Source organism: Pectinophora gossypiella, chromosome 21, assembly GCF_024362695.1.
Source record: "Pectinophora gossypiella chromosome 21, ilPecGoss1.1, whole genome shotgun sequence".
Classification (NCBI taxonomy): domain Eukaryota; kingdom Metazoa; phylum Arthropoda; class Insecta; order Lepidoptera; family Gelechiidae; genus Pectinophora; species Pectinophora gossypiella.
The window spans coordinates 4,430,723-4,458,557 of NC_065424.1; the positions used below are offsets into that span (position 1 = coordinate 4,430,723).

The window sequence follows — 27,835 nt, forward strand, 5'->3', positions numbered from 1 at the left end:
TCAACCCTGGAGTCAGGGTTATTATTGATCCGCCAAAGGCCCCTGACATGACTCATGTAACGACTACGTACTTACATCAGTAAGTAGTGACCGGGACCAACGGCTTAACGTGCCTTCCTTTTCAATATTGTCTCCCTTTCAGTGGCGACACGGCGACCTGCTTATACAACTCTCCTCACGAAGACGACTCCCTACCTCGCGTGTTGCCTGGAAGACTGCTCACACTCGACGCGCAGTGCCGGAAGGATAGAGGCACTAGGTGAGATGACACTATATATTAATTCAAATTCAAATAATTTATTTCAGACCATAATAATTAATGATTTCCTATATTCGCAATTCGTTGATTCTAAAATGCTACGGAAACTACGGGATTGATGTAGCCCGACTCGATGTAGCAGGACTCGACGATGTGGTATTTCATATTATAGCGGGATTCGTCGCAACGGGACTCGACATAGGGAGACTTCGCGCAGCGGGACTCAACATGACGAGACTTGACGTAGCCGGACACGACATAGCGAAACTTGACGTAACAGGGCCGACGTTGAGGGACCCGGCGTAGCATGTATCGACGTAGCGGGACTGAACATAGCGAGACTTGACGTAGCCGGGCTCGTCGTAGTGTGACTCAATGGAACGGGATATGACGTAGCAAGACTTGACGTAGCTGACTAGGTATAACTAGACTTGATGTAGCAGGCGAGACTCGACGGGATTAGCGGTATTTGACGTAACCGACCTGAACGTAGCGATCCCAAATATCATCTTAAACCTAGGAGTTTTAGAACTAATCTTTAAGTACCTTTATTTTTATGATACAAAAAAAATGCCTAATATACCACCCATTGCTGAGCACAGACCTCCCCTCAATGAACCTGAGGGCTCCACTGCGGGGGTATTAAATAATAATAATTTCTTTTTTTTTGTTCTCCAGTATTTTACAATATCGAAGTTGTGGACCTCCCAGTAAGCAATTTAATATGCTCGTATTTGGAGTTACCACGCTGCTTCCGAGGGTTACAATATATAGTATAAATAATATACCTAATAAAATATTACAATTTCAGCGCGTGTTTCAAAGACGAGCGAGTGTGCGCACAGCTGTTCTGCTTCGACGCAGCCAGTGGATACTGTGTGGCGTACCGGCCCGCCGCTGAGGGCTCGCCCTGTGGAGATGGACAGGTAACTAACAGCTGATATTCAACCTGTTTGACGTGGGCCGTCAACTTAATTCTGTCGGGTTATTTGGCCAATATAAAAATCTGGGAAAGTTTTTTTAAATTTCTACCTAAAATTGACGTGAGTTCCATATATTTTACGCCTGTCGATTGCCTGTCCCTTTCCTTTTCAGTGGATAAGAAAATGACAGGTATAACTTTATATAAGATTATTAGTGTGTTCTGGAATCAACACCTATCTGTTACTATAACTAACTCGTAGTACATTAACTGATAAAGTTGATGTTATAAGTACTTACTTAGATTCCATGTCGATTCGTGAAGACACAATGTTAAAAAGTTGGCCAACTAAAATAAAATAAAAGCTTGACCCGCTAAACTCATCATTACAATTAAATAACATAACCATCATAATATAAATTACAATTGTAATCACATAATTACAGTACTGCATAAACGGGCGGTGTATAACAGAACACGAGAATATAATACCGGACTATTCTCAACACACGCCCAGCTACGTCCGGCCGGAGACCAGCCCCTTCTACGGGAACATCACCAGGTAATTTATTACAATTGTAATTGGCAAAAATTACAGAGAGTGTATTGAATTACAATTATGGTATAAGGAATTACAGAGTGAATAACAGTTGTGACATTGCATATTCGGATTATTGTTTAAAATGTGATGGAAATATATAAATAAATTAAATAGTTTACTTGTTAGGTCTAGTTGAGTAAAAAGGTACGAAATCCAAAAGTAGTATTTTTCCTCACTGGTAACTTTAGTATGTATGTAAATGGACACTTTTATGGCAACTTATCAAATAAAGTAGATAAATAATTAAGTACCTAAAGATGCCTGGGGGTTGGAAAAGGCAACATTGAAGCACAATCCATCTAAGAAAGCGACGTGGCTTTTTAACATTTGTTCACATTGCACACTTACTTTTTTATGGGTCAAGTTGCTATATTGGTATTTAGATGAATTGCTTCAATGTTGCGTTTTTAACACCTGCAATGACTAGTTCCTAGATCAAATTAGTTATTTGGTTAAGTAAACCACACTCACAGACTTGATAAAAAAATGAGACCACATCACACTCTCATTTACAGTCAGCGTGTGTAAATACGACCACACAGCTTTATACTAATGAAATATCTCTTACATACACAACAGTTACGAAGCAACGACACAGCCATACGTATCTAGCACGACGCCTGTACAGTACAATTACTACTCAGGATACAAAGAACAAACCTCATCAACAACAGAAAAATACTACAATAATTACTATAGTACAACTACGACAAAGAAACCGTTCGACTTCTATTCGCACTACACTGACAAGTCTACATCGAGCACTAGCAAAGCTTATGACTACTATTCCTATTCCACTGAGAAGTCAACCACATCAACGACGAGCAAACCATTCGATTACAAGTCGTACTATTCAGATAAGCCTTCAACAACAACTCAGAGGAGCTCGTTCCCACCATCAATAAACAAGTACTCAATAAGCACAACGAAAAACCCGTACGATTTCAAAGACTTTATCACAACGAAAACGACTAAAGTCACAGAGAAATCCGAAGCGCGGCGAGGGTTCTACAATAAAGACGACTTCGACAGCTACTTCGGGAGGTCGACGACGAAAAACCCATACCAGGAGAAGGGGATAAAGTCCCTATTTAAGATAGGAACTTATTATTCCTCCCAGGGGAAATCTAATGATAACTCCATCCGACCTGACGCGTCGCAGCAAGTGAGCATAGAGCCTGCAAGACTAGCGTTCTCTTACCAAAGGAATCTGACCACTGGAGAGATTATACGAAATTAGTGCCAAAATTATTGGTAAGAGACATTGGAGTATTTGGACCATTCTGTCACCATCGTCTTCAACTGTCCGACGTCATCTGTGAACCTTTCATGCCTGAATCATACCAGGTCTCGGCCTGTTACTTCAATCCTACTGATCACGCGCCACACACATTGCGACCATAATTCATGGGAGAAAATGATGTCTTGCTTTTCAACTTTTATAGCGGAAGAATCCCAGGGCTCTCAAAATTGCATGAAACGCCAAGAGGCAAGGTTCGCGCCTTTATTGGTAACTTCAAGCCATCAGCGCTACTAATTATGGCAGTTACTGCATTATCCCAGGACATTTCTAACAAAAGCAAGACTTCAATTCTTCTACCATGCTCTACTTATTCAACATCATACCTGTAAATTTCTACACAACTTCAGCATATTACATATACCTATACATAAATAAGTACCTAAATCATATCATAAGTCTAATTCTGTCTACATACTTTTATATCCTGATCAGAAAAGTAACAAAATAGGACTAGATACTTTTTAATATGAAATATTTTTCTTTACGTTGGCCCCGGTTACTAATTAGTGATGTAAGTAGTCGTTACCATGTCAGGGGACTTTGTGGGCTCAAAAATAACCCTGACACCAGGGTTGATGAGGTTAATAATCCACCTCATAATCCTAGTAATCTCATTTTAAATATTTTCTGGTCAGGTTTAAGAAATTACTTCTTACCATTGTTTCTTAATACATACTTATTTTGTAAAGTTTTCATATACTCTGTATGTAAATATTCTTATTAAGATATATTCGCATATATCTTTGAATATTAGTTCAGGTGTACTGTGTAAATAATATTCTATCTGTTTCATATTGGTCACTTATCTTGGTTTCAGCTTATAATCATAGTATCTTCAGCGAAAGTACATAAATAATCTTGTAGACACATAAAATTATATTATAGCTGCTTATAAAATATAGATATGTACATAAGAAAATATGTTATTTCTTTTCAACACACGTAACGTCGCCTTTACCAAGTAAGCGTATTTTGAAAAATTTAATTCTATTGTGATTTTCTTCGATAAAACTTCCGATTAATTTCAATCTGGGTAGAAATTGCAACCACAATTTTTACCTGGAGCGATACAAGCTTTACTATCGCGAGATTTAGTTGAGAAAAATCACATTCGAATGAGGTTGATGAAAAAGTCGCTTTTGTGGTTTTCACAAGGTGACGATAGTCCTGACTACGTATATTTTGGCTTATTTTCGCTGAAGATACACTACACTCGCTAAAGCACAAACATAACTTCATATTAATACGTGTTTCATGTCCGCAGCAGCCGCCACTAGCGAAGATAGCTGGTCGACAACTGAAGACTGCCACCCTGGATCGACGGACTGTCACAGCCAGGGCCAAGCTTAGACTTGGCACTTGACCCTAGTACTACCCACTACTGGGCACAGGATATAACCTCGACAAAATAGCAACGGATACTCTACCACACTGCTATGCTGCAGAAATAAGAAAACCTGACCAAATTAAGAAGTTTAATAGAATCCGGAATATGCTGGTTTGGCAATCGAGATACTTTACCGTTACACCATAGTATTGGTGGCTACACATTAGGTAGTATTAAAAGGTCTACGATTCCTCAACGAGGCCACAATCCCCAGGTCTAAATATTCTTGGCCCCAGGACAGCCCCATTTCCAGTCCCTACTTCATAACAGATTGTGAAATGTACGCACATCCCGTTAAAAACGAATATTACAACTGTAATACAAACGTATTACGAATATGATTCATTGTAATACTTTTGTTGTGATCAAGCGAATGCAATACTGTAATTTAATACTCTATGTGATTTGATTACGAATAATCCGCGTGTAATGCGATGATATGACGGAATATGATTTCTGCAATACTGTGTAATTACCAAAATGTATTTTGTGATACATCTGTAATCGACTTAGTAATAATTACACGGGAATAAAAGCAAGCAGAATGCAACACTTTGCTTGCTTTTATTTAAGTTTTGACACGAGTGGGTCGTGTAATTGTAATGTTTGTGTAATATTCGATTATGCAGCGGGTATCGACGGGAGCGTGCGTCGTGTGTGAAAATGTGTCTGAAGACGAACATTAGTGTCGGACACAGTTGTGAGTGATATTACATGTGATTGTGTTACTATTAATGAACTGTAAGTACATTAGGATAATACCCAATTAGAACAGGACAAAGGAGATCGAAGCGTAGCTTGGTTTTGGATCAAAATACTCCTTAGCCTATGATTATTATTGTAAAATGGTTGTAAAATAGCATCATTCTAAGTACATAATACTGCCACGATGTGCCTTTTATACAGTAATTTTTAAGATGTAAAAAATAAGGTTTTATATTTTTTTGTTTTAAAATTTTTTTTGACTACGAATATAATATGGCGACTGGTTCGCGGCCTTCCGAACAACTTTAAGTTAAAATACATTTTATTTTAAGTAATTTTCACTGTTTTGAAAAATTTGACTTATTATGCAATTTGAACGAAAAAAAAACATTGTTATAACTTAAGTCTGTTATTTGGAAATTTATTTATGATATAGAACTTTAATTTTATAGTTACCAATAGATTAAATTTTTATAGTTTGGCGAGAAGGATAGGCCAATTCAGTGACTTTTAATCTGTAACATCGCTTGCCTATGAAATCTATTTATTACGTTCAAACTATTTATGTATGAACAAATTCTTATTTCCTCACAAATTGCCTAAATTTTAAGAAAAAATATAGAAAATAACAAATATTGAATTCTTGTGTTTCATTCATAATCGTGATTACCTACAGCAAAATAATTAAAAAAAAATACTATTAATCCCAACACCAGTTTATTACAATTTTCACTTGTAAAAATACTCATGACACACATCAGCTTCATTTCACCTAAAAATAACATTTGTAAAAATTGTTATAGGTATATAAATTAAAAAAAAAACAAAAATATACATAAATGCTAAATATTACAATTTCTTGATTATTCTAACACAAATGATTGAGCATTTATTTGTTATATTGGATCTAATCATTTAAATATATTATTTTCGTAAAAATAATAATCAAAATTATTATGACTTTAAATAAGCCAGAAAAATTCTCAATGAAAATATTGAACTGCAAAAGTTACAGTTCCAATCCGCTTGGGTAGCATTTCGAAATAAGTTTGGCGCCACAATCGTAATTATATTTTTCATTTGATTGGCTAGAAATAAACTGAAGTGGTACAAGAATGCCTTGTGAACACAAATGGAGCCAAATCCAACCCAGGTACTAGATTTATTAATTGTTCTACACTATACTGTAGTTGCAATATCCCTGACATCACATAAAAAACTGTTTTTTTTTTTACTTTAAAAGTGATGTTAAAATAAATATGATTTACTACCAGTCTACAATAGGTACGTATTTAAAGTTTTCACTACGAATATTCTACGTTATAAAGCTATTTTATTCGAAAAAACCAAATGTAGGGTAGATAGAAATTTGGAATTACCTTACTTTTTAAAACCACTTGTGCAATTATCTTTTCTGTTGCTATTTACCTAAAAACTATCTTCAGTCACGCGCAACATATGATCTGTCAAAACAAATTCAGTTGTTGGTAGAATAGTGCACAATTTTGACAATATTTTAGGGTAGTTCTAAATAACAGTTTTTGATCAATACCGGTAAAATTGTTTTTTCTTGTTTTGTGTAATGTGTGTTTTTAGCCACGCTGGTAATGACGTTAATGGCTGAATTGAATGTAAAAGTGTAAAATAAACATTAATATAACTTCGTAAGACCGAAATTTCCCGACGCATTAGTTAAACAATGGGGTTTGGATTTTAGAAAAACATTTCTTACGATAATAGCGGTTATTATATTCCAATACCCTGTCCATCGGGCTAGATGCATCAAGGTCACGGGTGGTTACCGTTGCTATTAGACTACACAATCTGTGTCATGTTTATCAAAACTTACAAGTACACTCACAAGCTACAAGTTACAAGTATGTGTAAGTTACGTTAATCAAAAAAGTAGAGGGATTGTAAAATATACTTGTGAAATAAATATTGACACTTGTAACATGTAATTTATTACACATATAAATTACATTCTACACGTGTCAATATTTTCATATTCTTGTAATAATGAAAATTTTTACAAGAAAATTTCTTGTAATACGGGGCTTGTAAGTTTTGATAAACAGTTTTGAATTGGTGGGGAGGAACCCTGGCAACCACACGTGACCTTGACTCATCTAGCCTGACGGACAGGTAGGTGTAATAACCGCTTTTAAAGAAGCTCACACCCAGGTTTACCTACTTATTTCACAAGATGTCAGGGATAAAATAGAGTGAGTGTATTAACCGGATTTGACAGGGACCGCAGTGGAGGCCGAGTTTACGTTCTTGACAATCAGTCTAGCCAACATGCCGACCGACAGGCAGAAGACAAGCCCTGCTGGCATGAACTTTCTGCTGTTGTAGTATCTGTGACAAGGAGAGGACATCAAGGTTAGTATTGTCATGTATTTTAGTAACTTATTTTTTACGAAATGGCAACGCAGGGTGGAATGACGTTAGCTGGGCGAACCTTGAAATGTTAGCTGTCACTTTTGAGCATACCTGTATGCTCTGCACGGTAACCGCGCCGCGCGCGGCGCCAATTATATTGAGGCCTTCGACCAATAGCAGTTTGACATCCATCTACTTAGATAGCATTCGTATCTTTTATTGATCGAAGCGCTCAATATAATTCACGACGCGGTTGTCATGCAGACCCGGCTGGTTTTGTCATACCATGGATAGCATTTGCTGCGTTTTTTGGTCGAAACCGTCGATATAACTCGCGCCGCAGTTGCCGTCTAGAGCCTACTTGTCATGGTGTAATGACTGACAAAGGGATAATGAGCTGATCATCCATCACCACCACCTTACACCACTACCATCATCACTACCTTAGGGCTTTTTAAACAAAATTAAAGAAGATATACATAATTAATATTACCTGTAACCCATAAGACCTCCAAGTGTAGTGGTTGTGCCCAGCATTAGTCCGTAGTTTGATGGGTTCTGACTCAGCTGGTAAGCTCCAACACCTGAAAGAATACAATGAAGTAATATACATAGATTATACATTGATTTAATGGTCATACCATTATTATAAAAGGGCTTGAGAGCTGATGCAGCCCGAATGGCCACTGCAAACTAGCAAGAGCAAGTCAAGAGAGCAAGCAAGGCAAAGCCCTACATTTTAAAATGCTCCTCTAGACTGATCCGTTCGATTAGATTTAGTGTCTTTTTAGGAGGCAGTTCCATGACCTCCTTTGACCTACATTATGTGGCTAACCATCGCTTGGCTTCTGTGTATGAGAACCTCACAGCTGCACAGCAGGTGTAATGGCGTCTCATCCTCCTTTAAACAGAATCTGTATAAAGGGGACTCTGTCAGCTCCATTCTATGTATGTGATTGATGAGCCTGCAATGCCCCCTAGTAAGATAGTGATGCTATGAGAGGCTGCATTTTAGTCTCTATGAAAATAACATTAAGATTTACATATGGTTATAAATTTTGCCATTATAGTTGCAAATTATGTGTAGTGTGTAGAATTATGTGAGTATGACTGAACAGATTATATAGGAAATTCATTAATTTATCCTCACCTAAAATAGATCCAAAGATAAGTCCAGCACCCAGTGATGGTATAGATCCTGAAAATGAATTACACTTCATTAGTACAATAATACCTGATTGTCCGAAAAAGTAAGATGATTCCGTGCTCCGGAGAGCATGTTTAGCCATTGGGTCCGGCTATTAGCTGTAAAACACCTCTGTAAAATCGCAGTGATGTAGCGCAGTGGAATACGCTTCATACCACCTCTTGTTGATATAGGAGGCCTGTGCCCAGTAGTGGGTCGTATATAGGCTGTTTATGTTATGTAAATAACGAAGGAACATCTGAATTCATATTTGAATTATAGATGCCCCCTCTTCGAAGATACCTGTGTGATGCTATGTTACATACAATAATGTACCTTACGATACATTCTCCGTCTGTGTGATTAAATTAGATGGTGAATTATAATTTAAAAACTGCAATTGCATTATTTTACTTATATATTGTCAATTTTGAGTATGCCTGGTTTTCTTATACCATGTAAGATGCCTAATACTTTACTAAAATATAACATCTATCTCACTGTTCAATAACATTATGAATGGCACATAAAATATTGCCACTCAAACATTGTACTTTTATCTTTGGGTTATTTTATTGTCTATGACACACACTTTGGACATTCTCTATGTTGCATCCAACATGTACCACTAGGACTTTGGAACCAACCAACTTTAAAAATCGAAATATTAATGTACTTATTTTAAAAATCTTTAAAGGCTGTAACGATGTAAAGCAGTAAAAATATTATTTAAAAGTAAAAAATTCTAATCCTAAAATAATAATCCTACTGAAATAACTTTCTTAGCAAAAAACCCAATGTTTCATGATAGGTGTCCACTCAATGTTTATGACATGGTTTCTTCTACATAACCCTTCACAATAGTGTTATCATACCACAAATTAAAACATACTATAGATCACCTGTTATGTATGTGATTGATTAGACAATTAATTAGCGCTCTATCTCTTTCTTTCATCAAGATAATTAAGTGTATTTAAATTGGCTTATGTTAAATATTCAGTATCTATGAGGTAAAGGTATATATGAATGTTGCTATATACATAACAATTACCAGATAATGGACCATTATCTGATTTGATTTACGGACATAAGTTTGATTGAATTGTTTTAATCCTACATTACCAAGTAAGCTTTCACTTCTATTTTCAATTCATACAAAACAAGTCGTTTATTCATGTTGAATAAATTACGAAAAAAAGTCGCAAAGAAGATAGGTACCTACTGTTATTTATCAAAAATAATATCGGTGATAAGGAAAATAAACTTGCCTGCTTTAGCGTAGCCCATTATGCCGCCAGCGGCAACTGTGGCGGCGTACGCGAATCCAAGAAGGTCAAGACCCATGGCTACTTGATTTTAGAAGATTCTTCACAAATAAACACGTAAACTAAAGTAAATTCACGAACGTTTCCACCGGAACTTCGGAACTCGAACAAAACGAAATCGAGAATTTCAAATGTCAATCAATTTGTCAAAGTTGACTACTGTAGATTTTCGGACTTTCATTGTGCGCTAAACATTTAGTAAAAAAGAAACAATGCTATACAAATTTGATGGCATTGGTTTGTCGTTTAACATTAGTTGTAAGCAAATAAGTGTGTAGAAAACACTAATAAACATTTATAAATATTGCTACTATTATTTAGTTAACAAAATTTTATGTCAATTATTTTGCAATTATTTAAAATTCAGGCAGATACTTTAACTATTTTTATCCGATCTTTTTTGGATCTTTTAATATACGATACGATACGATATTACTCCATTTTTTGTATAGTATGTTAATTAAATGCAATTAAAGCAGTATTTATAAATGTGTAATTTGGTTTTGTGGCACAATTTTAGAGATCATTATAATCATAAAAAGAGAAAACAACAATAGGAATTGTTGTTTTTCTGTTTTAAAAGGTAGCGAAAAAGAAATAAATAAAGCGCATCAGGTTCTATTTTCTTCTGTCAATTCATCTGTTCTGTCATCAGATTACTGGATAAAATGTGAAATAATTACAAAAATTCTAGTATTTGCAGACTCGTTGTTAAACCAAAAGCCACGCCCACCCCATATATGCTGATTAATGATGATAAGCCGCACAGACATTTGCTACTATTTCGTCATAATTTGTCATAAGTACGTCACTGGCTCGCCAGCTGATTCGCTATAAAATTATGAGTTTATTCATGCAAGGCCAGTATAGTACGACGCCGGCGTTGCACGGTTGCTGTTACGCGTGATTAGAATTAAATATTTATACTCTAGTATCTGTAGATTGGCCGGTAACCTTGGAGGCAGGTGTGGTGGTCAATATTTTCTTTTGTGCAGTACATAACAGTTCCAATTAGACAGAATGTTGAAAACACCATCGAAAGTGACTATAAATACGGGGAATGTTTTGAACCTCATCGATATTAAGAAGAAGGCTGGACAAAACGTTTCAGAGGAGGTTAGTTTTTGTACCTTTGCTTGTTCGATATTTTTTGCAGTTAATACTTTTTTTAATAGTTTTTTCTGAACTTGAACTTCACTAAATGCTCGCTTTTTATAGTTTTTATACAATAGTTACAACTTACAACACACCTTTATTTGGCCTTTAAGTACTTAGACACATTTTTGCTTTAAAACTAATAAATTACAAACCTATTTGTTGTGTTTAAACTACTAAAATCGAACGAAGTTGATATTTAGCATATTTAAGTCCTAAAATAAAGAATAATACTATGTATGTATAGAATAGTCAGTGCACCCTGTACCAATTTGTATCAGTGCCGAGCTAGATTTCCTGCAGCCATGCTCGGTCTTACTTCAGTCTAAGTCGCTGTACATATTGTATTCTAGTTGATTAAAAAGTTTGCAATAATAAAGAACCAATTGACCAATCATTTGGGTATGAAATAGGTACATGAAAGCACCTATGATGCTGGCATGATCTGGTGTTTAAAGCCTCATTAAAAATTAGTATAAAAAAAAGGATATGCTTCTCACTTATTCGTATCAGGCACCAATCTCGTCCCCTTAAGGTGTGCTAAAAGTTTTACTATAACCCCATAACACCGATATATCCAGACACAATAGTTAAACAATGCGGTTTGAATTTTAAAAGAACAAGATCCTACACTTGGGATAACCTGTAGCAATCTACTACAGGTTATCCTAAGTTACTACTGCTTATGGTTGAAAGACCGGTCTCAAGTTAGAGAGGGAAAAAAAAAAGAAGATTCGGTCTTACGACTAACATGTTTTGTTAGTACACTGTATTTGTAAGAAAATCCTGTTGTTAATTTATTCAGAAAATAAAATATGTGCATAAAAAGTATTCAGTTACATTACCTATTAATTTTACAGTTAGTGAGTATTAGCATCAATACACCTGTTATCACGCTTTATATCATATTGTTCTGTTGATTGGAATTAGTCATACTTAAGTACCTACTTGTGATACATATGTAAATGTTAGTCCATTTATCTACATTATTGTATACATGCTTTTTTCTACTACAACTAACCTCATCACACACACACACACACACGCACGCACGCAGCACGCACGCACGCACGCACGCACACACGCACGCACACACACACACACACACACACACACACACACACACACACACACACACACACACACACACACACACACACACAAACCCACAAACCCATACTTACATACATACAAATCACGTTAAACACACTCTTTAATTTGTTTTTCTTAAACTTAAACTAAATGACCTTTGAGACCCAGATTGCTAAGGGATACTTCCTACCCTACCCTATTAGGAACATGTGCATGAATCTAATACATTCTTAGATTCAAGACCCCATTACAGGATAGTCAGTTGAAATTTTCCATTATAATATGTTATAATATTTAACGTTCTTTTTATATATTTTATTTTCTTCGGGTAACTTACAGTAATAATAATAATTAAAATAGTAATACAGAGCACATCCTCGCTTCTAATAACCTAATCGCCATCTTGGTTCCCCTTCCTCTCTCACCCTCTGACACCCCCTCAGGACATGTTCATAAACTTCGCCTCATACACATCACGTTCATAATAATCTTTCATTCCTACATAAATATATAAACTTATCTATTTTGAAAAAAACATTAAAATAAAATGGAGCATGAGTAGTTTTGATATTATTGAAGCAACAACAAAACAACATAATAAATAAGTACAGAGTACAATAAAGGATAAATCACAATGGAGGCCATTCAATAATACTGCAGTTGTAAATACAACACATTAACATTTTATTGCAGACACTGGTAGGGTTGCCACCTTTGTATTTTTTTGACTTTCACTCATCATCCATTATCAGTTTAAGAGCCACGGTCTTGTCTGTGCAGCATTTTCCATGCTATTTTTTAGGGAAAAATAGGGCAGTGGTTTCCATCTTGCCTTCCGTCCCGCAGTACTCTGTCTGACGCAAGTGGGATGGCGCCCAGAGTAGTCTATTACAAAGCCATACTAGGACTCCTGTCCTCTGCCTCTGAATAGTACTGACAGTTACTGCTGTCCTCTGTCAGGTTCCAGTCCCTGTGTTGCAGTCCTGTTGCCCCTTCCGTCCTGCATTTCCATGTCGATGGCTCCCATCTTCGCCTCTGCAACCGTTGAGGTTTTCACCCGTATCCCTGGGCAAGGGTTCTACGTTATACCCCGTAGGTCTGGGTCCCTATTCGAACTCAGCCACCATCTCACTCCGGCCTACTGAAGTAAGAGGCGCCCACCCCCGCGGCAAGGACGCGCCGAACAGGAATTGCCCCAGTGGAGGGCAGAGAAGATGACTGTCCCCCCTGGGGCCGGGTTAATGGTCTTGTATGGAACCAAGACCAAAGGTCTGCCTGGTGACTTTCACTCACGACACAGAAATACTGAGTTTGAGTCCCGTGGTCATGCGAGGTCAATGTTGGTAACCTACAGACTACTATGGTTACCTCTACACTGAACATATTTGCACCTAAACAAATACAATTACTTAACTATTCAATAAAACTTAACGGATATGTATGGGTGTGTATGAAACGTCCATACAAAAGTATCAAAGTGTTTCCATGTCATATTACCATCTTCGTGGAGGAAACGTATTGATTATGTCGCTTTGTATCGGTCTCGTTCTACTTTGTTGTCAAAACATGCGGCGTATGCGCTGCCAGTCCTTACAACACTCGCCTATATCGTGTCTTGGATTGACACAGATTTTTTTATAATTGATGAGATGGTCAAGTCGTTAAGATAGCCAACAGCTTTAGGTTGTGAGAAGCTGCAGTAGTTTTAGACGGATGAGACGTTTGTTATGTAAAAATTGACGATTCAAAGTGTAACTATGTTACCTACTGAATAGATATTTTTGAATTTGAATTTGAACGTTTTGTCACTACAACCCCCCCCTAACATGCGTGCCACGTCATTTTGTTCGTATTTTGACGACATGACTTATTAGGCTTCTCATATTAGCACCAATCGTCAAAACGACATAATTATATCGCCAGAATCGACAAAATTTTATCTCATTGTGCATGTTAGCCCTGCTGAATCGAATTCGTGAAGGAGGGTTAGGCTAGTTTCCAACTAGTCAAATCAGTTACTTTTTACTAAACGTCAAAACAAGAAATTACTATGTAATTTGTGTGAAAAAGCACACTGTGACGTCATAGAAAAACAATACAATACAAATATACTTTATTTAGAGGAGCTCGGTGGCGCAGCGGTAAACGCGCTCAGTCTGCGATTGTTGAAGTTAAGCAACTTTGGCAAAGGCCGGTCATAGGATGGGTGACCACAAAAAAAAAAGTTTTCATCTCGAGCTCCTCCGTGCTTCGGAAGGCACGTTAAGCCGTTGGTCCCGGCTGCATTAGCAGTCGTTAATAACCACCAATCCGCACTGGGCCCGCGTGATGGTTTAAGGCCCGATCTCCCTATCCATCCATAGGGAAGGCCCGTGCCCCAGCAGTGGGGACGTTAATGGGCTAATGATGATGATGATGACACTTTATTGTACCAAAATAAAAAAGAAATAATTACAAAAAACGTGAAAAATTCATAAATAAGTTAAATAGAAAAAAGAACATGTATTTCGTCAATTATAGATCGGTCTTTGTTTAGTAATCAGAATTTCATGATTTATGTTTGACCTAGGAAACTACCTATTTTAGCATATTTTTGCGGTCACGGTAATAATATTGAAACAAGAAACAAGAAAAAACATTTATTGAGAAGCTGTGTAGGTACATACATGCAGGTGTCAACATTATAAAATTGTCTCAACAGCATGTCCATGTCGGACGTACAATGGTGCTAATTCCTGTAAATACCATCTAATTTTATTTTAAGTTATATCTGTCTTTTTCTTATCCGCCGAAAAGGAAAGGGACGGGTAATCGACAAGCATAAAATTTATGGAACACACGTCAATTTTAAGCACAAATCTAAACCAACCGTCTAAAAATTTTACATCTGTCAATAACCCGACACATTCATTTACTCATTCTTCCTAAAATTAAGAGCTGTGAATCATCCGTCCCTTTCCTTTTCGACGGATATGAAAATGACGGATATAACTTAAAATAAAATTAGGCGGTGTCTCCAGGAATCGGGGCCAATATTGACTTCCGGTGATCGAAGATTTTACCTATCCGAACCGATCCGAGTTCGTGAAATAACGAATCTGAAGTAGGTAGTCGTAGCACTACTGGTATGGTAGTTTAATGCAGTACATCCGATATCTCTAATTAATTTTCTATTCTCCTATCTGTCATTCAGGGACTCGGATCGGCCGCGAAAAAAGCGCGAAGCGTTCCGCGTGGGTGCACGAGTTTTTGTAATGTTTGTAATATTCTTATACACAAAAAATTAGCGTATTTTGAATGTCGTGTACGGTGAGGCCAGAAGCCTGTTTAATAAAACTTACAATTGTAATTTACAATGACAATTTGATGTACATTGCGGAGTGTGTGATCACGAATACTTCACAGTTTCATATTAGATACGTAATGAACACCAAATTGTCGTCGTAATTTACAATTGTAAGTTTGGCGAAATTGTAAACTGGCGAGTACGCATGAAGTCTTTGATGAGTGTGGGAGAAACGAAAGTGGGATGTCAGTATCCTAGTAAATGGAATTCCGTAGTCTCTACTCGAACGGGAAATATGCGTGATTATGTATGTATGCATATGTACGGTCACGAGTAATAATATGTACATACACTTTGAAACCATATCACATTAACATTTTTGACAAATTAAACCGTAAGTCTCATTAAATGTCAAACATGATAGTGCGACAGGGTTCTAAAGTGGGTACATGATATTGCTCATGACTGTACTGTCAACAGAGAACTCTTATTAACTCTTATTATGTTTCAGTTCGATTTATTAATTTAATTTTTGTACTCTTTCCAGCTATCAGAGAGCATTAAGCTGACACTGACAGAATGGGGTTCACAAAACCCTACACCGCTACAAAACGGCTCGACCCCTGGTCATCCACCGAGCGCCCAGAATCCACAGACCTCCAGAACACACTCAGATTACATGGTAGTGTCCACGTCGACGCCCAAAGAAGCAGTGCTCAACATCACCAGGCCGCATGATGACGTCAGAAACAAAATGGCGGAGGAGGAGAGAAAAAATTTGAAGATTGGCGTGAAAATTTTCATAAATGAAGACAGTACTGCTGCTTTGACGGAGTGCTTGGAAAATGGTGAGTTTGCATACCATGTTATTTATACTGCATCTACTACAGTACTGTAGTTCGTTACTTTAAGAGCAATAATTAAATTTTGTAATTTTTTAATAATAAGTATGTATGTATGTTTACCACCTTTTTGTATTTTATGTGTTCTCGCAAATAAATTGATTTGATTTTGAGCTGTCAGATTAAAATTAGTTTAAGCTTGTGTCCGTCTGAATAGGCACTTTTTAATAATCATCATCATCACCAGCCCATTAACGTCCCCAGTGCTGGGGCACGGGCCTTCCCTATGGATGTATAGGGAGATCGGGCCTTAAACCACCACGCGGGCCCAGTGCCGATTGGTGGTCATTAACGACTGCTAATGCAGCCGGGACCAACGGCTTAACGTGCTTTCCGAAGCACGGAGGAGTTCGAGATGAAAACTTTTTTTTGTGGTCACTCATCCTATGACCGGCCTTTGCGAAAGTTGCTTTACTTCAACAATCGCAGACCGAGCGCGGTTACCGCTGCGCCACCGAGCTCCCTCAATCGAATTTTAATAATCACAATCGAATAAAATCTTCCAGATTTTTTATCATTTTGATGGATACCTTTTTATCTGATTAAAGTAATATCAATATTAAGCTGATACGCTTCTTGTTTCGTTCATACACTCATTTACTGTTATCACTTGCATTCACTTCCCGTATATTATCTTATCTGTAATTTTAAAGTGGTGATTTAAAATGCTCAGTTATAAATTATAAGTTTCGTGTATTCGTGAGCCCCCAATGAACTTGATAAGGAAATGTACTAAGGCTATTCTCACACGAGTCCGCGCACCGACGCGGTTGGCGGTGAAGCGCTCAACATATAGGTTGTTTAGGGGAGTGGACGTTATGGCAAAGAAAAATACTAAGTGCAGAACGGCAACTTTCCGCTCCTCACCAGCGTCTGTGCTAGGTTTACGTCATAGGTAAACTAGGTGATTATTCATCAAAAAATGCACTTAAAAATAAAATATACGGTCGAATTGAGAACCTCCTCCTTTTTTGCAGTCGGTAAAAATTGAACCTAGGCTAAGTGCTTAATGTAAAAATAATATGAATGCAATAAGTTAACTCAGTGAATTTTTAAGTCAAGTGTAAAAGCTATTGACTTATATTGTGAACTTTCATCACTAATTTAAGAGCCACGCTCTTGAACTTTCAGTGTTCAAATTTTTTTTGTTTGTGATTTGTGTGGTAAAGAAATATTTATTTATTTAGTTAATAACATGATTATAAAAGTTTCTTTCGTAAGTAGTACTACCTACCTAAGTAAGTAACGATGGTTAAATTAGGTATTGTGATTTTCAGCCCCCAGATGTCACACACACAGATGCGCGTGTACGATAACGTCAATGTGTGGTGTCTGTGTAAAACGAGGTTGTTTTGTATGAAGTGTCCAGGGTGTGGTAATTCTTAGGTACACGTTAGAGCCCCAGTAAACGTTGTACTGGATGAGAGCCTTCAGCGTTCCCCATTCACGTCAAAAAAAAAGATAAAGCCCCAAAACGGTACACCCACCTATCACACCGTCACAGCATGATAAATATGAAGCGTAGTACCCCCAAACAAGGTCTCCTTTCATAATTAACTTATCTGTTAATTATACCATATCGTTCGTAAGAGGAGATCCATTCATTAACTATGTAATATGTAATCTATATTTATGTCTAATATAATAAGGTTATCATATAATATTATGTATAACTGAAGGTATACATTTGTATCAACTTAAACTAAAACAATAGACTTAGGTCTAGTCTTAGGGCATATAATAAGGAATAATACTACGTCCTTTCATCGCATATGGTCAAATTCGCAATCGGTCGAGTGACTGAAAAGTCGTCAAAAATCCAATCAGTCAAAATTAGTAACCGGGACCAAAATTCAAATTCAAAAATATCTTTATTCAGTAGGTAACATAGTTACACTTTGAATCGTCAATTTTTACATAACGAACGCCTCATCCGCCTAAAACTACTGCAGCTTCTCACAACCTGTATAGCCGGGGAAAACAAACTGCAAGAAAAACCTCGGCACAGGGCCATAGACGTTCTTTAAAAAATAAACATAAAATATTGTTATACAATTGAGTAATTTAGCTGCCTAATATCAGTTCTCAGACAGTTAATCCCATGCATTACTATTGAGCCCCTGACATGACTCATGTAACGACTACTTATACCAGTTAGTAGTAACCGGGACCAACGGCTCATCATACTTTCGGACATCAGGTGATCAGCCTGTAATGTCCTTAGCAAACTAGGGACCAGAAAGCGGACCCTGTGAAAAACAGGATAATGCTTGGAAGATGATGATGGTTCTCTTCATTTCAGTGTTCACAGCCCTGCAGACGGACTACATAGACAATGTGATACTGGCTTACAACCCTGAACTGTCCCACCGCGAGGAACCCGGTGACGACGCCAACATCAACCACAGCTACGTCACCAAAGCGTCACCAATATCACTCGGCAGCAATATTGGTAAGCACAGCTTCTATCGTGTGGGTTGAGAGGTGGAGTACTATTGAGCCGCCAAACGCCCCTGACATGGCTCATGTAACGACTACTTACATCAGTAAGTAGTTACCGGGACCAACGGCTTAACGTGACTTCCGAAGGCCACATTGAAGCAATTAATCTAAAATAGTAATATTGCTAGTTGACATTTATACACACAATAATGGTGCCGATTCCAGTACAAACCATCTTACTTTATTTTAAGTTATACCTGTCATTTTCTTAGCCGCCAAAAAGGAAGGGACGGGTATTCGACAGGCATCAGAAACACACGATGTTTGGGGAACGTCCATTGGAAAGTCCATCATTGCATAATATTTTACGTGGTCTATGTTAGGTATGTGTTAGTCAACGTGGGCTTCTTAATACATATGCCGAATTTCATAGTTGTACGTATGTTTGTTATTTTTTCTACTCCTCTACTTTAATCTGGCATTTAAATAACCAAAAAGTCTAATATAAGTACATACATAATTAAACTCTTTGAAAAAGTGTACGCTCTATGGCCTATAAAAGCATTGTTTACAAAGTGTAACTGTACTATAATGTCGCCAAAAAAGCATTGTTGTTGTTTTTTTTTTTTTTTTGACCTGGAAACTGGCACCTTTACTTTGTTTGGTGCCATAGATATACTATAAAAAAAAGTATACATTTGCCGCCATTTTCCCGCGCGTTGGAAAATAAATTGGAAAATTTTTGTGTTTCGTTTCAAAACACTAAAAAGTATAAAATAAAAAGGAAAAATGACGTCGTCGTAGAAAAAGTATTGTATGCAACGTTGTATAACTAGGTCAAAAAATGCTCGTGGCGTCTCTTATTGCGATGTTCGCCAAGGCTCACATCGCAACTCACGCCACTCGCATTTTTTGACCCTTCTTATACAACTGTTGCATAAAATACTATTATCTATTAGCTTTTAAGAACGCTCGAACTACGACTTGTAAGTACCTTTGAAGATACGAAAGGTTTTTATGGGTTTGTTGAAACATTGTGTTCGCTGACAGATGGTGGAGTGTATGGAGAGAGTGTTTGGCTTTTTGCGAGAAGATTTATTTTCTATTATTATTTTTATTTTTTGTGATAGTTTACTTTTTAATTGTGAAATTGTATTTTTTTAGTGTTTTTCATGTTATCTATAGTCTTATTTTTCTTTTTGTTTCTTTTTCCGTTTTATAAATTTATTTTTCATTATATCAAATAGAAAAAATATTATAAATACGTTCATTGTTTATTTTTGTTGTATTAGTTTTTATATTGTTTTCTGGTCATACAGCGCATTGGGCCACACTGTAATGTTGTATGTACCTTTATAAGTAAATAAAAATAAATTGTTGCCTATGTCTCCAGCGCGCATGTCGAGTACGGAGGTAGACGCGGACAGCGAAGCGGACGCGCGCAAGTGTGACGCCATCCTGCCGGGGATCAAGGTGCTGTGGGCCGTGCTTGAAGATTATGTCAAACAGGGTAGGCAGTCGATTAAAACTATAGCTTTATCTTACAGACATATCATGTTAGCGGAGCCACAACTCCCCAGAAAACTGCAACCACATGTATTCCGGTCCAAAGATGGATAATAAACTTTAAGGTGACTGGTTCGAACAACCAGTTGGAACTTGAATGAACGATTGACTCCCACTGTGATCCGCCGATTCGAATCCGCTTGATTTTCGAAATTGTATCCTAAATCTTCTGCAAGCCAAGACGAGTAAAAGCGAAGGGCAGGGCACTACCTACCTTTTTTTTTCCGTCGAAGTCTTCACCCGTATCCCAGGGCAAGGGAATCAGCGGCAATGGAATTTTTCGTCAGTCCTACCGTAGTTTAGAATCACGTTATGAAGCTTACATTCGCCGTTGTGTACCTTCAGGTCGCGTGCTCCAGCTGGGCGTGGCGGACGTGGGCGGCGGGTGTCTTCGCCGCCTGCACGCGTGGGCGCGTGTGCGGCCCGCCATCGCCCAGATCAACCTGGCCTCGTGCTGCGTCGTGCCGCCGTCCTTGCATGCCTTCTGTCGCGCCAATGATGTGCAGTTGCTCACTCATGCTGATCCGCCAGGTAAGCAAATATAAAACGAAAGGAAGGCAAATATATACCCGAAAATTTGGGTAATTGGTATTTTTTTTGGGTAATTTATTTGGGAGATTTCCATGCTTCTTAGATCACATGTTTTCCCCGAAAAGAAGAAACTATAAGGTGGAGAATTGTCTTTCATGGCAGTACAGTTGCTTAATCATACTGATTCGCCCGGTAACCAAATCAAAAGCGAAGGCAAATTTACCCGAGATGTGGGTAATTGGTACTTTTTAGGGTAATTTATTTGGGCGATTTCCATGCTTCTTACATCAAGTTTTTTCCCCGAAAAGAAGAAACTAAAAAGTGGAGAAATTGTCTTTCATGGCAGTACAGTTGCTTACTCACACTGGTTCGTAAGGTGAACAAATCAAAAGCGAAGGGAAATTTACCCGAAAATGTGGGTAATTGGTAATTTTTAGGGTAATTAATTTGGGAGATTTCCATGCTTTTTAGATCAAGTTTTTTCCCGAAGAAAAGAAACTAAAAAGTGTAGAAATGTGGGTAATTTGCAATTTTTTAGGGTAATTTATTTGAGAGATTTCCATGCTTTTGCTTTTTTAAATCACGTTTTTTCCCCGAAAAGAAGAAACTATAAGGTGGAGAATTGTCTTTCATGGCAGTACAGTTCCTCACTCATACTGGTTCCTAAGATAACCAAATCAAAGCGAAGTGAAATTTACCCGAAAATGTGGGTAATTGGTACTTTTTAGGGTAATTTATTTGGGCGATTTCCATGCTTCTTACATCAAGTTTTTTCCCCGAAAAGAAGAAACTAAAAAGTGGAGTATTGTCTTTCATGGCAGTACAGTTGCTTACTCACACTGGTTCGTAAGGTGAGCAAATCAAAAGCGAAGGAAAATTTACCCGAAAATGTGGGTAATTGGTAATTTTTAGGGTAATTTATTTGGGAGATTTCCATGCTTTTTACAGATTCGCTCGGTAACCAAATCAGAAGCGAAGGGAAATTTACCCGAAAATGTGGGTAATTTGCAATTTTTTAGGGTAATTTATTTGAGAGATTTCCATGCTTTTGCTTTTTGAATCACGTTTTTTCCCCGAAAAGAAGAAACTATAAGGTGGAGAATTGTCTTTCATGGCAGTACAGTTGCTTACTTATGATTCGCTCGGTAACCAAATCAACAGCGAAGGGAAATTTACCCGAAAATGTGGGTAATTGGTAATTTTTTGGGGTAATTTATTTGGGAGATTTCCATGCTTCTTGGATCACATTTTTTCCCCGAAAAGAAGAAACTAAAAAGTTTGGCAGTACATGCTCACTCATACTGGTGCGTAAGGTAACCAAATCAAAAGCGAAGTGAAATTTACCCGAAAATGTGGGTAATGGGCAATTTTTAGGGTAATTTATTTGGGAGATTTTCATGAGATCAAGTTTTTTCCCCGAAAAGAAGAAACTAAAAAGTGGAGAATTATTGTCTTTGGCAGTACAATTGCTCACTCATACTGGTTCGTATGGTAACCAAATCAAAAGCGAAGGGAAATTTACCCGAAAATGTGGGTCATTGGAAACTTTTTAGGGTAAGTTATTGGGGAGAATTTCATGTTCTGTTCACGTGGTTAGGCCAATAAACAAAAAAGTGAGGTCACCACCACCAGTCATCGCCCAGATGAACCCCTCCGTCCTCCAGCATAGTCAGACCAATACAAGGGTCCATCCATCACGTTGGAAAGGCGATCCTTCAGCATGAAACTTACTTCAACCCGTCTCTTTCCAGACCTACTGTCAATAGCGGCGGTGAAGACGTTATCGGACGCGGGTGTCGGCTGTGGCAACCTGGAGTGGTGCGCGCGCTACCAGGTGCACATCAAGTGTCGAGGAGTCTTGGCTTTGAAAGGCTACGTGTGTAAAGCCACCCTGGGCAACGTGGAGAAGAAACAACCGTAACACCTATCCAGCATATAGAGAGAGAACATTCGTTCAAACAAGGCACAAACAAACAGGAGGAATTACAGGGCGGTTAAAATGGCCACATCGAAGCAATTCATCTGCGCATATAAAAGTAAGTGCGCAATGCAAACAAATGTCAAATAGCAATATTGCTTTCTTAGATGAATTGCTTCGATGTGGCCATTTTAACCCCCTAGGTTATTTGATAGAAATGTAAAAACATACTTAATTAATACCACCGTAGGCATAATGGGCCATCCACGTTTCTAATGCGGAAAATAGAGCCCAGTACAGTCATGAGCAATACCATGTACCCACTTTAGAACCCTGTCGCACTATCATATTTGAAATTTAATGAGACTTACGGTGTAATTTGTCAAAAAAGTTAATGTGACATGGTTTCAAAGTGTATACATATTAGTACTCGTGACCGTACCATATCCCGCAATGTAAAGTGACCAGTGACCCTATTTTTCAACCACTCGCCTTCAAGTCACTTTTGAAAATACATACCCGTTTCTCATAGCACATTGTAACGAAAACTTTGAGGGATGATTCAAACCTCTATTCTGAATATTTATCAAGTGGAATGTTGCGTCGAAAAAGTGTTGAACTGAAAATGATTCATGAATTTTCCGACAAGAAATTCCACTTGATATCAACTCAGAATCATGATCTGAATCATCCCGTTATTCGTTACGATGTCACTAACACCCTGTATATACCTGTTTCACATAGCTCATCAGAATGTGGGATTAGCAAGATGAGACGGGTGTATATTTTCGCACGTGAGTTAAAAGCGAGCGATTCAAAAATAACGCCCCTAACTGACGCTGCGATGTACGGTCACGAGCATTAATATGTATACACTTTGGTACCATGTCACATTAACTTTTTTGACAAATTGAACTGTAAGTCTCACTAAATGTCAGATTTGTTAGTGCGACAGAGTCCTTAAGTGGGTACATTATATTGCTCATGACTGTATATCCGTAGTAAACATTCGCCGTCTTATTACAAAACGAATACTAAATATAATAGCGTCGTTTCGGGCAACTACCAACTTAATTTGACAGGACTAAAACTAGCTGCATCTCTTTCTTACACGTATTAGAAGAGAAGGACGGCAGTAATTTAAGAGCTGTTGAAGAATTGGGTTAAGTTTGGCGCCCAAACAGGCACTAATACCAGGTTTAAAATAGTCCCGACACCACGGCGCGGCGCGGCGCTACTGTCGCAGATTTTGCATAGAAATATGACTAGTCAATTAGTTCCATTAAAATCCGAGGACTTCTTTCTTGGGGGGACTATACTTTAGACCAGTATGGCTAACTTACGCAACGTGATAAAATTTTGTCACGGACATTTTATCGATACAATATAATTATGTCGTTTTGTCGATTGGTGCTAATATGTGAATCCAAATAAGTCATGTTCTGTCAAAATACGAACAAAATCACGTACGGTCACGAGCATTAAGGTGATTCGTTTTCCATACAAAAGTTGATGCAGTGCTACAGGAAAACGGATAGAGGAATATTGTTATAAAACCGATAAATAGTAATATTTTGGTGTATTATTTTCGCAAACTAACAAAAATTTAGGGTCCGAATACGAGAAGTACCATATTTCAGACCCTCAATTTTGATCAATTCTACATTTGTAGTGGTGCAGATTACAGTGTATTTGCTGAGCGTGTAGAGGTGTCAATGTTAGTTTGTGTGCGTGATAGTTTTTTTTTTTCTAAAGGCTTTGACTACTTGACAAGTGTAATAGAATGTCAGTGACAATTTATAAAGAGATTTTGTATGAAGAGAATAAATATAAATAAAAAACTAAAAATACTACAATCTGAGAAAAGGAATATTGGAAAAATATTTTTGTAATAACGTATCTTATTTAAACATTTTTAAATAATGGGTAAATACCGTGTTTTAAAAGAGGACATATATTATAATAAAAAATCAATACATAAAATGAAATGGCTGTATGGGCATAGTTCCCTTTGCCTTACCCTTCGGGGAAAACCAAATCAAAAAAGAAGTTGTTGCATTTGCCGGCCTCAAATAGTAGTCATTTACATTCACATACAGATTTATTTATATTCTCTTTGCCGCGGACTTTTTGGTGGGACCGGGAACGGGAAGGTTGCTTTCTTCATTGAATAATCTAAATAATCAATACGAAGTGGTGTTTTGTGGTTAATGATCACATTAGTCGGAAAACATTCCCGATAGTATTATTAAATCGGAATATTCAATAAACAAAGTGTACCTATCTATTTTCGCTTTGCGCCAACAAGCCGCTCACTTCGTTTGGGGTTCGGAGTAGGAGTCTGCTCCGAGGGTGGGGGCTTAGGTTTCATCATTTCATTAATCATCATCAAGAAAAAAAACACAAGACATGGCTGTATGTTCATAGTTCCCTTTGCCTTGCCCTTTGGGAAAAAAAATAAGATAAATTTTGAAATTCTTATGTATAATAAACAAACATCACAGACATCATGACAGATCTAAAACTAAATAAAATCTTTTTTCTTTTTTCTATTTGACTTATTTATGAATTTTAATCAAGAAAACGTGATAATAAGTTCGACAGCAACCAGTTCAGGTCCCCGAAACAGCCCATTTCAGGCCGCGTATATATGGAAATACCACTTCAATACGTCCCAGCCTCGTCTTTTTTTAACGTCCTCGTTATAAAAAGACGTCCTAACCTGAACTAACTAACCTAACAATAAACACCACGCGTAAATATATCTCCAGAAATGCGCTGTGAGTCGTCTGGACTGGGCGCGAAAACAACATAGAATTCGATTAGGTGCTAAGTGTCCCGCATGCTATCACCAGCTGTCACTGACATACGTATGAAGTCCCGCGGATTTTATTGGAACTAAATGACAAGTCATAATAATTATATGCGGATACTGCGACATCAGCGCCGTGCTTGCGGGACGTCCTGAAGCGCTATTACATCTTTCAAACGCGATGCGACAAAGTTTGAACCTACGCAATTTAGGAAAAATCTACCTTATTATTACTGTACTGTGATCGTTATTTGTAAAATCATACAATACATATACACAATTCTTTATACACAATATAATTATTACGACATATTGTGGACTTTTCGGTATACCTACAAAAAAGGAACAATTCAACCATACGTTGTTTTGTTATATCTCAATGGGCTCAGGCAGCGTTTTCGCCGAAAGCTCCAAGTCGGCTATATTTGTAACGATAATTATGTTTGACATTCATCATCATTTTTGAACCATTTTATACAAAAAAAATACTTGTATAAATTATAAACCCTAAAGCACGCCCATGAATCACTCTACTCATTGGTGAAAACCGTATGAAAATCCGTTCAGTAGTTTTTTAGTTAGCCGCATGTTCACTGATCCGATTAATGCCTATTAGAATTTTACAAAATAAAAAATACGGAAATTACGGAAGGTACTTTAGTGCAAAGTAAATTATTGTATACTTAATTATAATATTATTGGTAAAAGTGATACTTTTTGAAAATTCCGTAACAAATAGACGGGTTCGCCAAATTCAATTGTAAAAAAAAATACAAAAAGTAAAAACAATTAAAACATGCAGTTGGGTTTGAACCGTGAACCTTAAGAATGGCGGCTACTGCTTTACCAAATGCGCCATTTAGAAGTTAGAAGTAGACTTCAAATTATGCATCTCTTTTAATAGCTAACCTAGTTCGCATGTGTGTGTGACAGCTTCGTGTTTGTACACAAATTGAAATGACACCAACTTTTGATGCAATGTTTCAATATGATATCTTCAGTAAATACTTCAAAATTGTAGCTTAACTTAAAGATAATGTATGTAAGATTTCGCCACCTAACATTTCACTGGGTCAGAACTCAACACTAAACGAATAAATGGAAAAAAATACGAAAACTGCAGAAGTAACGCCATCTACTGACGCAGCGTTACCTAGCTGACTGAAACACATCACCTTAATATGTATACACTTTGGTACCATGTCACATTAGCTTTTTTGACAAATTGAACTGTAAGTCTCACTAGATGTCAAATATGTTAGTGCGACAGAGTCCTAAAGTGGGTACATTATATTGCTCATGACTGTACGCATGTTAAGAAAAAACTAACGTATCGATTTCGGCAAAATTTATTGTATCGATCGATATGTTAGCTCTCTTGGTAATTTTTGTTTGCGTTTTGTATTAAGGCGAAGGGTTTCGACGCCGAGCAATCTCGTATCCCAGGATTCATGTCTCAATCGACGGGTCACAAAAAATAGTTCTGTTAAAACTATTAAGTGCCTACCTAATACTTTCTCTATTATAGCTACTGTGTTAATGATATTAGTAGAACTTGTGATTTAGTATAATTTTAAATAACATAGTAAACTGCGGTACAGAAATATTTAACACCGCGCCATGTATTTACTTTAAAGCTGCTGCACTCTTGTCGCTTAAGCCGAGCTGTGCTTCAAGTACTAGGTATATTATGCCGAGCCGAAACAGACTTACGCCTGCAGCACGGTTTTCCTATCGAACGCACCTCGATGTAGCTTCGCAGGTTTCGACCAATAGCTATACGACATTTCGAATACAATGAAGGATTTTCCAGGCCATGTATCCTAATAAAAATATAGATGGCGCTGTCTAGACTTGTCTTCGTTTAACCTAATTTCATGGATAACAGATATATAAAGTATTTGTTATGTTATGTTATGTCATATGCATCTTTTATCTTTGTTTTTGTGTATACATGATGACCCCTGCGCCCTGTTATAACACCCAGGCACAAAAAATCTCCCACACATTATTACTTATTCTAATTAAAATGAAGAATCAGAATCAGAATCATTT

General features: G+C 37.3%; 3 protein-coding genes across 11 annotated transcripts in view; 2 read left to right on the plus strand and 1 right to left on the minus strand.

The window, feature by feature from the left end:
* LOC126376487 (A disintegrin and metalloproteinase with thrombospondin motifs 16) overlaps window positions 1-5,817 on the plus strand; it is a 196,654-nt gene extending 190,837 nt beyond the window's left edge. For 4 of the 7 annotated variants that reach the window (XM_050023904.1, XM_050023905.1, XM_050023902.1 and 1 more), the window contains 5 exons: window positions 143-259; window positions 1,071-1,185; window positions 1,628-1,743; window positions 2,362-3,036; window positions 4,350-5,817. In XM_050023904.1, the coding sequence (XP_049879861.1) occupies window positions 143-259; window positions 1,071-1,185; window positions 1,628-1,743; window positions 2,362-3,022 (1,009 nt within the window). In that variant the 3' untranslated portion in view covers window positions 3,023-3,036; window positions 4,350-5,817. The remainder of the gene's footprint in view (window positions 1-142; window positions 260-1,070; window positions 1,186-1,627; window positions 1,744-2,361; window positions 3,037-4,349) is intronic. The other 3 variants (XM_050023903.1, XM_050023907.1, XM_050023908.1) reach the window with 3 other exon arrangements.
* Window positions 5,818-7,365: 1,548 nt separating this feature from the next.
* Window positions 7,366-10,155, minus strand: LOC126376761 (transmembrane protein 14C). The gene is made up of 4 exons (XM_050024332.1): window positions 10,020-10,155; window positions 8,713-8,760; window positions 8,056-8,146; window positions 7,366-7,538 (listed from the first exon to the last, which is right to left on the minus strand). The coding sequence occupies exons 1-4, from the start codon at window positions 10,093-10,095 to the stop codon at window positions 7,412-7,414; spliced, it is 342 nt and encodes a 113-aa protein (XP_049880289.1). The 5' UTR covers window positions 10,096-10,155; the 3' UTR covers window positions 7,366-7,411.
* Window positions 10,156-10,698: 543 nt separating this feature from the next.
* LOC126376652 (glutamate--cysteine ligase regulatory subunit) overlaps window positions 10,699-27,835 on the plus strand; it is a 206,920-nt gene continuing 189,783 nt past the window's right edge. For 2 of the 3 annotated variants that reach the window (XR_007567729.1, XR_007567728.1), the window contains exons 1-6: window positions 10,699-11,192; window positions 16,157-16,457; window positions 18,814-18,963; window positions 20,347-20,463; window positions 20,865-21,050; window positions 22,802-24,434. Coding sequence is in view for 1 of the 3 variants with exons in the window: in XM_050024194.1 (XP_049880151.1) it covers window positions 11,097-11,192; window positions 16,157-16,457; window positions 18,814-18,963; window positions 20,347-20,463; window positions 20,865-21,050; window positions 22,802-22,971 (1,020 nt within the window). In the remaining 2 variants the exon portion in view is untranslated. Of the gene's footprint in view, window positions 11,193-16,156; window positions 16,458-18,813; window positions 18,964-20,346; window positions 20,464-20,864; window positions 21,051-22,801; window positions 24,539-27,835 lie in introns of those variants that run through there. The other variant, XM_050024194.1, reaches the window with a different exon arrangement.